At 36.7% G+C, this 12,180-nt stretch overlaps 1 protein-coding gene across 1 annotated transcript; it reads left to right on the forward strand.

Moving 5' to 3' along the window:
- Window positions 1-8,452: 8,452 nt before the first annotated feature.
- LOC104903371 (hypothetical protein) lies at window positions 8,453-8,981 on the forward strand. The gene has a single exon (XM_010691396.4). The coding sequence runs from the start codon at window positions 8,696-8,698 to the stop codon at window positions 8,900-8,902; it is 207 nt and encodes a 68-aa protein (XP_010689698.1). The 5' UTR covers window positions 8,453-8,695; the 3' UTR covers window positions 8,903-8,981.
- Window positions 8,982-12,180: the final 3,199 nt, after the last annotated feature.

The following is a 12,180-nucleotide window of genomic DNA, read 5'->3' on the forward strand; positions in this document are numbered from 1 at the left end:
TAATAATAATAATAATAATAATAATAATAATAATAATAATAATAATAATAATAATAATAATGACAATGATAATAATGATGATAATAATAATAATAATAACCATAATAATAATAATGATGATGATGATGATGATGATGATGATGATGATGATGATGTTAATAATAATGATAATGACAATGATGATGATAATAATAATAATAATAATAATAATAATAATAATAATAATAATAATACACTAATACACGTATGCTGGTTTAAAGTCTTGCAAGACTGAACACGTAAACTAATATCGAGGATTGATCCAAGGAACTCGCCTCTGATACTTAAGTCAATAAAGATAAAAACCAGTTTATCTCAAGTAGAGTGTATTAGTGTTTGTGAACCTAATATATGACTCAGATCATGGTGTATTTATTGGAGACGACATTGTCCCAAACTAGGTGGACACTACTCATATTGATTGAATACAATTCATTCTATCCTTTCTCGATACTTATCTTTAGGCCACTAGGCCTCTTTGAGCAAAAACTGGATCAGGATAAGGCTCGTTTAATGATGGCCCAAGTGATTGACACTGGTAATAAGGTTCTTGCTGAGTGCCGGTATAATAGGAATACCGGTATCACGTATATCTTGACCCTAATCCTTAGGGAACTCCAAGATGGTTTGATCATGTCAATTAATGGCGGCCGAGATGGGCCGTTTGGGAACTTGATAGCCACCATACAACTAGGCCCCCAAGCCAGTTATGACTCATTCAGGCGTATCTCGTTTAATCCTCATAAATCGGTATCTTGCTTATACCGATAAAACACGTCGTAACCATGCATGAGATGAAACAACGCCTTGATCTTTGTATCACGTGTTGATAGCCCCCAAGTAACCGTTTGATTGATGGGGATTCGAGGGGAAGCACATTACATCATCTGGTCAAGGCAATTGAGAGGGTGCTTTAATCACAATCATTCATCCTCTAGCATAAAGGAATTTTTACCCCCATTTCCGACATTACTAAAACTCGAACTTTCACTCACAGAAATTTTCTCTCAAACTCCATATTCTTCTCTTGCTCACAATTCTCTCAATTTCTGCTCAAATTCATCAACAACAAGCACATATTTCTGATCGACCCATTTCCCTTCATAAGTGATCATTTTCACAAGGTTTCTTGTCGGTTTTGCTATGCGTTTGTGCTATGAGCATCTCTAGAGTGGTTCGTACACTTTGCCTGATTATCTTTCTAAGTAAATATTTTCCCATAAACACTTAATATCTTTTTTTCAGATTTGTTTACAAGCATGTCTTCTACTTCGGACTCCCAAAAAAACTCTGAGAGTCCCCCATTTATGACTGATAACGTCTTTAGCTCTGGTAGGTCTTCTACTACTAGCACTAGATCTTCCTTAGGGTCTCAGAATCCGCCGACTGTAGGTACTGCTAAGGAACATAGGTCCAAATCTAGTAGGGACTGTAGTACTTCAGGCAGGGTTGAGCCAACCATTTCATCACCGGTATTGTCTTCTACTAAATCCCATGCCTCGAACATATCTCCTTTGAACGTTGTTAAATTTTGTAGGGACGACATACTCATTATCCCACATGGCCGATATGGTAGTATGATAGGTTTAGCAGAGAAATCTCCTTGGCTTTTCCCCCCTCTTATCTGTAGTACTCCCTTGACAAGCCCCCTGCGAGGCTTCATCTTCGAGGCCGGTAATAGTCATAGATGAAGAAGACTCATCAAGTGATGGAGTCTTTGATGAGGGAGGATGAAGAGGTGGAGGTGGATGGTAGCCTTGAAGAGGACGACATCAACGAGGACGATGTCCGTAGCGTTGAACGCGTAATGATGGAATGTGATGAGTCCATCGACGTGGACGTCAAGGATGACGCTGAGGATCCACCGTAAATTATACCAGAGTATGATGATGACGATGATGACCTTCACCGTCCCGTCATGTCGGTAATTGAGAAAAGTAGTCTTTCCTTTAAAGAAATTGACAATAAGTGGAGAGAGACTTGCATGTCCCATGACTTTTTTGCCGCAAAGCGGTAGTGGCCTTTGCTTCCCTGACAACTACACACTGGTGTTGCCCGATGAAAGAAGTATGGTAACAGACTGTCTTACCGATCGTGTTATCGTCTATGCTCACCCGCTCGATTTCGGGCTTAGGTTTCCCATCGACCCTTTCATTGTCAAAACTTTGAACGCCTTCAACATATGTTTGGCCCAATTAACACCGCTATCATGGCACAACCTGATTGCTTATGTCTAGGCAGTGCAATTTAAGAGGTTTATGGAAATTTTGAATCTCTTCTGCAAGCTACACTGGTTGAAGGAGATGGTTCTGTCAAGGGTAAAGGTAAGAAGAAGCGTTCCAAGGCCGATAAAGAAGATAGTATGGGTGGAGGTTGGCTATACTTGTATACCGGTCACCACAAGTTGATGGTGTACCCAAGCTAACTTCCTTAAAGGAGTGGCAATATGGTTTTTCTGGCTGCATGTTCCAGATGACTTTCCTCTCTACCAATATTTTAATAGGCCGCGAACGAAGATGGAGCGCATCCCAGATCGGGGCTTGACACCCAGTGAACTTGTAGCCTTCAACTATTTTGATAGTCAAACCATGCCGGTGCCTAAAGGGCTGAAATCGAAGCTGGTACCGAAGATGTGGTTACTTCATGCATCCTACATCCTTACCAATCTATCCTCGTTAGCTTTGGGATTTTGTGAGGGGGACCCTCACGGTAAGGTTCCAGAGTTGTTGTGGCAGTCTGTTATCGTCTTTTCCTTCCATATTATTTCTTGTATTTTATAACATTTATAACTCTGCCAATATCTTGTTTTTTGCATACAGGAAGCATCTTATTCTTTGTAGGGCGCTGCATCTGAACCATAACTGGAAACCTATATCCAATATGTTGCCCAAGCACACAAGAAGGTTTACTTCCATCCCTTCCTCAACTGGTGGTCGAGGAGGGAATACTACCAGCGTTGGCTGAGGTGAAGGGAGTAAGGCCGAGGAAAATCCAAATCCTCCGGCACAGTAGTGAAATAGAAACGAGAGGATTTTGAGAAGGATATGACCAAACGGTAGAAGAAGATGCCACACTCTGCGGTGGAGACCCAGGCCGACGAGGGCAAGTTGACCCCGTCTTCTCTAAACGTTCTTTTTGTGGACGATAACACTCCTCCTCCTCCACTGGCAGCTCCCTTGGCTTCTCTAGACCGAATATATACAAGCAGCCTCTGCCACAAGATCTGGTACTAGAATTTGTTGTCGTTAAGAGGCGCAAGCAACCAGGCACCCTCGAGAGGATGTTAGTGTCGGTTCTGGAATCGGTAAATAAAATATGGGATCGCTCACCGATTAGGCCCGGAGGCAAATTTAGTCTGTCCTTGGATGTTTGTGATGACGAGTCCCTACTGTTGCACCGTCCCTTGGAAGCTAGTGAAATTCGACATTCTAGAGCTCGATATTCATGCGGTGGCTACTATCCTTGCGAATCATCTTGCTTTAGTAAGTTCTGAATCTTAGCATTTTTATCCCTTACCTTGTTTCATCTTTATACTAACAAATTTTCATTGTTTGTAATTACAATCTGCCTAACAAATTCGACATGCCAGTAAATAGTTGTTGGACATCTACTGGTTTTACCAAGGCTGGGTATTTTACCGGCCTTGAAGACAAGATGGTCAACACATTCCTGATCATTAAGTTGAAGGAGGAACATGAGAGTATCAGTCTCAAGCTTATAGAGGCGGTGCCCTCGAGGAGCAGAACAAGCAGTTCTAACAGAAAGCCGATAAATACAAGGAACTCGCCTCAAACGTGACGGAGCTTACTGAGAAACTCCAAGCCCAAGAAACTTAAGAGTAGGAGCTTAAGCTGGAGAAAGGGCTGAAGATGACAGCTCAGAAGGAGCACTAGGAGCTGAGCGAGAAACAAACTCAGTTGACGAAGGCAGGGGTGTATGAATACTAGGTGGTCTGCCGATATGTGATGTTTCAGGCATACTATTGTCGGCATCTGCAGACAAGACGTGGAGAAGGCTCATGAGGACCGAGCCTTTGAGACCCTTATGGAGGGTGAGGTTCTGGATGACGGGGTTACTGAGGCCGACATTGCGAACGCTGATACTCGGGTTGAGTTGTCGGGGCTTAAGGATGATGATGTTGCGGTTTGATGTCACCTGTAGTTGTTTCTCTTTTGCTTTTATACCTGTTTTGACTTTGTATTTTGTACTCTTGCCCTTCGTGGATGTTGTAGTAACGATCATTACTTTTATGAATGTTTTTATCCAATTATAATATCGGCTCCTTACCTTTACTACTTTCCTTTCTCCTTATTAACTTGCTAGTATCTTTCTATGAAAAATAAAAAGAAATAAGTAGTAACTCTTATAACGGCAGATTGACATAAGTCTTAGATTATGCTTTAACACTCTTGCACCGGTAGATCTTCTTAGGTCGTGGACCGACAAATGTTAGCTTTTTGCTAATGTAATTATCTCTCTTACCGGAAGATCCACATTGGTCATGGACCAGTAAGGGAGTTATAGACTTGTTCCCCTCTTGTCGGTAGATCCAAAGAGGTCATTGACCGACAAGGGTTACTGTATGTATTGATCATGCTTCTCTTCTGTCGACAGATCCAAAGTGGTCATTAACCGATAGAAGCAATAGTCATTCATTGTTTTTGTTTCTCATGACGGCAAATCCAATTAGGTAATTGGCCGTCAAGAAACAAATTTAAAACTTTTTATTTTTCAATTCAAACACTCCTTTTCCCTTGAAGGACTTTGTGACAATTCCATGGTCTCTGGCGAAATTTGATCACTTCCCAAAGAAGAATCCCCAAAGACTACTTTCAACGTCCAAGACAGATCAACTTCATTACAATATCAGATCAAGTACATGCCAAATTCAAGGCAAGCTCACCGAATGTGGGGGCTTCCTTATGTGGTGGTACCTCTAAATCAAACTCTCGAACTCCTCGGACTCCCGATTACTTACTAAAAACGATTTTCGAAAATCATTATATCTATTTCTTATTATTCTATCATTCTACACATCTTCTAGTCTTGTAAAATCCTGACCTTGCATTGTGGCCTTGCAAAACCCTGACCTCACATTGCAGCCTTGCAAAACCCTGACCTTGCATTGCATACATTCTAGCCTTGGATAACCCCGACCTTGCATGACGTGTCATCCCTTAGCTTTACATAACCTTAATCCTTTCATAGCATCTCATGCATCCTTATAGAGTCTAAGTTTACATCTTTGCATCATTTTGTGCTTATCTAATTTGTTTACACCTATCTGCTAACATCTTCTTTTGCAGGTAATCAGGTTGCTAGTAGGTATTGTCCTGCATACTAAATTTGTTTTGCAGAGACCGCCGTATATAGATCAGTTCTAGATTACAGAGCATTTTGAATTGTTCTCCATCCGAACACTGTAGACTTTGACTTTCGGTTCCCTGAACCTTGGTCAAAGTGTTTGTAGAGAGATAATCGTGTCTCCCCATATAAGAATCCGATGATGAAACATACCGTGGTCTTAAATAATCCGACCCAAGGTATAGCAGTCTGAAAAGCCCAATTAATTATTCACGATAATTAATTAAATTTTGAGCCCAATTTTTTGAAAAGCCCAATTAATTATTTAATAATAATTAATTATTTTATTTATACATAATATATAAATATTTTCAAAAGATATTTTTTATATTTAAAATCATATTTTATCTAGTAAAATCAGATTTTCGAAATTAAAAGATAAAAGAAAATATTTTAAAACACGTTCTAAACAAGCTAGAAAAGACACGTCGATCAGAAGCCAGGCTGGTGCGCCTAGTGCGCTAGCTTGCACCTCGAGTACAGCCTTGCGCCTAGCGCACGTATGTGCGTCTGGCGCAGCTTTGTGCACCTGTGCCAGGTGCACTAATCTGCCCCTGACACGTGAATTTCTGATTCACACAGAGTCCTGAGTGAAACGAACCTCTCTGCACGAAGTATAGTTTTCTTTCTTATCTTTTTCAAACGCATACCACGTGTACGCTTTTTACTTGGCATGTCGCGTCATGCGCGTGACACGTCAGCCTGCGCCTGGCGCAGCTAGCGCGTGAGTACATGACACTCGACGAATATATTACGAACCTCTCTACGAATTACAAAACTTCCCTAAAAAACTCATACTTTCAAACACAAACATATTCAAATCTACATACATATAGACATTCAAATTTTTAGGCTTCATAATTGCTCATCCCGAATGTTGTCAATCTCGTAGACCCTAGCCATGGTATCATCATGAGGGTCCTTAAATAAATTCTATATTTTAATATTAAAGTTACTAACCATTTATTTCATGATGTAGATCTTTGATATACCGTCCTACTGTATATTCTAACCCTTCCTTCTTTTTATTTATTTTTTAATGTTATTATATGTTTGCCTGATTATTATACGCATATTATATGATTGTCCTAATTTATTGTTTTTATCACCCACATGTTATTTTGTTAATCAAAGACCTAAAGATCTATTTTAATATTAGTCAGATTAATATGGACATCCTGCTAGGTTCCCTGTAATATTGCTTGCATAATAACTTATCACTATAAAACTAGTCTTTTTATGTGTTTCTTGAATCAATCTAGACTAATTATTTTTAGGGTGCTTAAAACATTATGTGGTAGTAGTAGTAGTGGTGGTAGTAGTGGTGGTGGTAGTGGTAGTGGTGGTGGTGGTGAAGGTAGTGGTGGTAGTAGTGGTAGTGTTAGTGGTGGTAGTGGTAGTTGTGGTGGTGGTGGTGGTGGTGGTGGTGGTAGTGGTAGTCATCGTGGTGGTGGTGGTGGTGATAATGGTAGTCGTCGTGGTCGTGGTGGTGGTGGTGGTGGTGGTAGTTGTGGTGGTTACTTGTATGATGATGATGATGACGACAACGACAGTATCGGTAATAGTAACACTGACAATAACAAATAACAATAATGGTTGTGGTTGTAGTAGTATGTTGAAATTGCATTAGCTTAAATGCAATTAATTCGAACTAGAGTCATTTTATTGTTTGCTACTGTGATCCAAACGTATTTGAGTGGCTTTTGGATCGTATCAATAATGAATCAAGTTTATATTGGTCGTGCAGAAATTGAGTCGAATCAAATGCAGGCTATTAGAAATCGAGTTGGGTTATTGTCTAGTAAGTTGTTGGTTCAAAACATGCCAAGTTGGAATAGATGCAAGTGGTAAAGGGTTTGTTTTGCAAGTCTTCACTCATATAGTCACACTGATTGTTTGATCGTTCTTGGGTCGGGTTGATGTGGTTTAGGTTTATATTTGAAGTTACTTTTTTGAATTCGAGTGTCATGTTGACTTCAAGTGGGCACGGATCAAGTCTTTTTTTGAATAATTAATTTAAAAATTAAATCAGATCGGGTCATGCTCGTCTCAGGTTAGTTCCTCGAATTTGGTGTACAATTAACAATTATATACCATTCATTGGAAAAAACTTTGTCTATTTAGTGGGTATTCTACTGTTAGGCCCATGTTTTGGGTTTGTCCATATCGTAATTCATTGCATACTTATCTCTACGTATTTTTGGCAATACAGTATACAACTAAGAAAATTATATTCCGAACATAGTATCAAAGTCGGGCCCATAGTTGGGACAATCAATTTACTCTAGGCCAATTGAAAAAAGGGACCTCACATGTGATGAGGAGTGTTGAAGCTATGATGTATGCGCACAACACATGTGGGTGTACCACATTGATAAAATACCTTCATTTTGTAAGGCAAAAGGAATTCTCCCTCATTGCCATATGGTTTTGACTTTGATGTGGAACCTGCTTAATCTTGTAAAATGGATTGTCTATATATATAAATGAATGAATTTTTTAACAAGAATAATACAAACTTTTGTCTGTTCTCTTGCAATAATAGAAACTTTTGATTATTTTTTAATAATACAAACTTTTGATCAAAATTCCTCCAGTAGGAGAATATCGGTTGTTAACTTGTTGTAGGAGGTAACAAGCTGAGGTGTTTCAGGTGGGTAGGGGCCTAGGGGGTTAGGGGAGGAGGGAGAAAGAAGATCATTTTGTAATTTTTTTTGACCTATTTTACAGGTTACAAGTCAACTTGACTGACTGGAGGAATTTTGATGTAAAATTTGTATTATTAAAAAATAATCAAAAGTTTGTATTATTGCGAGAAAACGGACAAAAGTTTGTATTATTATAGTTAAAAAATCCTAAATAGCCAATCTAGTAAGTAAATGTATCAATCTCTTCATTGATGACGTAAAATAAAAATTTCAACGAGCTCACGCTGAAGAGCAACATTAATTATACATCAACTGACTTCCATCAACCTAACAGTTGCACACTCCATACCCAGTTGCCAAATGCAATATAACAACTGTCTTTATTGCTGCAACGAAACTCTTGCCTCTTTCTATAAATACCGTGCTCCAACTTCTCTGTCATACAACAGCCTCTTGCAACCCAATTAATATTATATCCAACAAACTCTCCCCTGTTTCTTTACATCACTCAACGCACCAATCACGAAAATAACAAAAACATTAAGATCAGTTGGAAGGCAACAAACACCACTTCATTCAACTTTGGGGTAGTGCTTAAAAACAAGAAGATACTTGCAAGCTAATAAATAAATATTCAAACAAAAATGGTGTGTTTTTGCTTCCTAGTGGATCAACAACGACAAGTAAGGCGGAGCAAACCAGCAGCAGGGACGTGCACGCGGTGTGGCGGCGGTGCTAGTGTTGCAGACATGAAGACAGCCACTAGGTTCTGCCATGTACCCTTCTACTGGAAGTCTTGGAGAGCCATTATATGTACATTTTGTGGCTCAATTCTTAGATCTTATCATTAAAATTTACTTTTATTACATTAATTTGATGTCCCTTTTCCAACAAGAGTTTGGTTATATATGATATATACATTCATCCTGATTGCATTTTCTCTCATTTATTTCACTATGCAAGATAAGCGGAGAAAAGATTATATTGGTTGAGTTTCCTTTGTGAACTAGATCGAAAGGCCCTTGTGAGCTATGTACTTTAACAATTTTCTTCTCAATTCCCTGTTTTAGTATGTCTTTCCAAATACGAGGGTTTTGTTATAGAATACTCCCCTATCAATTGATAGACTCGTATTTTCTTCACGACTTTTAACAGAAAACTTGGCTATCAGGCATGAGTGAGTTTCATGTGTGGAAACTTTTCATTTATTAATATTATACATTAAAATGATAACACTAAATATTAATTGGTTCAATGGTTAAGATGTTTGTATCTAACCTTGATGTCACATGATGAAACCATATAATCAGTAGTGGAATTAGAATTTTGAATTTGGGGGTCTAAGTAAATCAAACAAATAGACAAATAATCACAATATAAGATTTTACATGCTTAAATTATTTTTAAGTATTTGTTTAAAAAATTTTTGTTCATACTTAATATGACAATAGGTAAAAAGTGAAAAAAAAAAAAATTTAGCTTAAGTTAGAGCTAACAAGATACAAAGGAGAAAAGAAAAATTGGTAAAAGAGGAAGAAAAAAAGTAAAAAGAAAGAGAAAAGTTAAAATTGGCAGAGAGGAGAGTCGAGCACGAGATATAAAATAACTGCATTCCGTAAGGTGGTAGAGCTTTCACCACTGGGGCAAGTTGGATTGTATGAATTCTAGCGATTGCATTTATTCTATTATAAAATCTGGATGACATTAATAAAAACATATAATTGATTTTTTTTTGTAGGGCCTGTGCCACCTAGGACCCTTAATAGATCCGTCCCTGCTTATAATATGTAATTTTTAATTTTCTTTTTTATGATATGTGGATTACATGAAGTAATTTACCCTTAGAGAGAGCGACATGTGGCACCGTTCCTTGTTTAACAACGCCATTTAATATATTAGTATAAATAGAGTCAAACTTTCACATCTTTAAATACTAGTATTGGGACCCGGTCAAATGCCCGAGCTTTTTCGTGAAGACGGGGTAGAAATTTTTAAATATATAAACCCCTATCTTTGGCCGTTATTTTTGTCAGAAATAGAACAACTAAAAGTCGTAATATGATTTTGTCGTTATCTTGGACTTTGGTTTCTAATTTTCATGTCATGAATAAACCTAATATATCATTTAAAAACACACTATATCATGCAGAAACTACATTATTTCTAAACAATCCACTACATCATTTAAACAGTCGCTATATCATGCAGAAACTCACTATATGATTCAGACATTCGCTCTATCATGCAGAAACTACATATTTTTAAATGTTAAAGCACATGTAACGATATATTGCGCACCCTACATCTTCATACATGTTAAAGCATTAACAATAAAACCTCCACTATATTGCACATTATTTCACTATATGTTGACCATGTCTCATTATCTTATCCAACATTCATGTTTGGAGGATACGAATGATGCAACATTTGTTTCTTATTAAAGGAAAAGAAAATATGAGGAGTATATTTATTAGAAACCGTATCTCGGGAAGAACTCAATGTGCAAAGCTGATCGCTAAAAATTTATAATATGTAGTTCACGTAATTCGCTTAAGTGGAAATAAAAAAATAGGGAAGAAAACTCAACGTGCAAAATTGATCGCTGACAATCTAGTATATACAATTTTGAATATTTTAATTCTAACATGAATAGGTTTTGTAGAACAACCTGAATTCTAATTGACTTCCTAATTCAATTGTAGTAGGTTACGTTAATACTTTAACCCTAATTCTAATTGAATCGTTAATTTCAATTACAGTAGGTCACTTTAATATGTTAGTATAGTCAATGTTTTCTTTTATATGTAACTTTAATTCAAAATTTTATATAAAGTTTAAATGGATCTTATTTTAAAGTACTTTTTAAACACTCCCCAGTGGTACAAAAATTATAATTTTACGAACTATATATTAAAACTCATAATCAATTTACTATATTTAGGTTTTTCATTGTGAATCCAACTCTATATTTTTATTTTTATCAATTTAGAACACTATTTATATTCAAAAACATATAACTTGGCACTTAATGAGCGCGGGAAATGATGTCCAATGAGGACCTCAAATGTCGTGACCTCGTGAGCTGCTTTTGTAAACTGCTTCATATATTAGTTATATTATGATATGTTAATATCAATAAAAAAAAAACTATGTAATATAAATTCACTATTTTAAATATATGAATAAAATAAAACCAAATAAACCAACACTACTAGAATCCGCATTTTTAACGACTGAATTTTACCGACCGCTCTAAGATCAGTAGGTAATATAAAACATACCGACTGCTTACACTGCAGTTGGTATTTACCTACCGCCTAAAATGATTACCGACCGTTTATCGGTAGGTAATTTTTCTGAACAGACGACCACCAATTCTAAACCGGCCCACTAAAAACTAATAACCCTAAATTTAATAAACTCCTCCGCCTCCCTTATTATGATCCCATCTATTTTCTCACTCTACTTCCTGCTCTGCTTTCCTTTCCAAACATCCTGTTTCTTACTCTCAATCACTTCATCACTTGCTTTATTTTTTTTTATGTTCTTTGAGAAAATTACTTCATCAATTTCCCTCATAAACCCATAAGACAGCAGAATTCGAACAATACATCCAAGCCGGAGGATAATTGTTTTGTTGCCGAAAAATGTTGTATACAAGGTTTTCATATGTTGTTTTATGATAGGTTTAGATCTAGATTTTAAGAATAGTCTGATTTTCTTTTTCAGATTTAGGTGATATTGAAATTTGTAAATTGTTGTATTCTTTTGCTTTAATTTATTTTTATTGTTCATAACATCATTTGTAATAGGTTTTCTACATATTATAACTACAAATCTATAGATATTATAACTACAAATCTATACTCTTTGTTGTTGGATTAAAGATTTTTTTACCTCTTTTTTACAGAAACTTTACATTTAACAATTGTATCAATATTCATCTTGATTTTTTTTTACTTCGTTGGTGTAACTGCTCGTGATAAGTTATGAATAATTTTTTTTTTTGAGGGGGGTAAGTTATGAATAATTGTAAATCTTGTTATTGTGAAAGTTAGAGACTTGAAATAAACTGCTAAAATTATTCGTATTTTGTTTCAGATTTGTGATTCAAAACATCAAAAAT

The sequence above is a fragment of the Beta vulgaris genome, chromosome 9 (genome assembly GCF_026745355.1).
Source record: "Beta vulgaris subsp. vulgaris cultivar EL10 chromosome 9, EL10.2, whole genome shotgun sequence".
Classification (NCBI taxonomy): Eukaryota; Viridiplantae; Streptophyta; class Magnoliopsida; order Caryophyllales; family Amaranthaceae; genus Beta; species Beta vulgaris.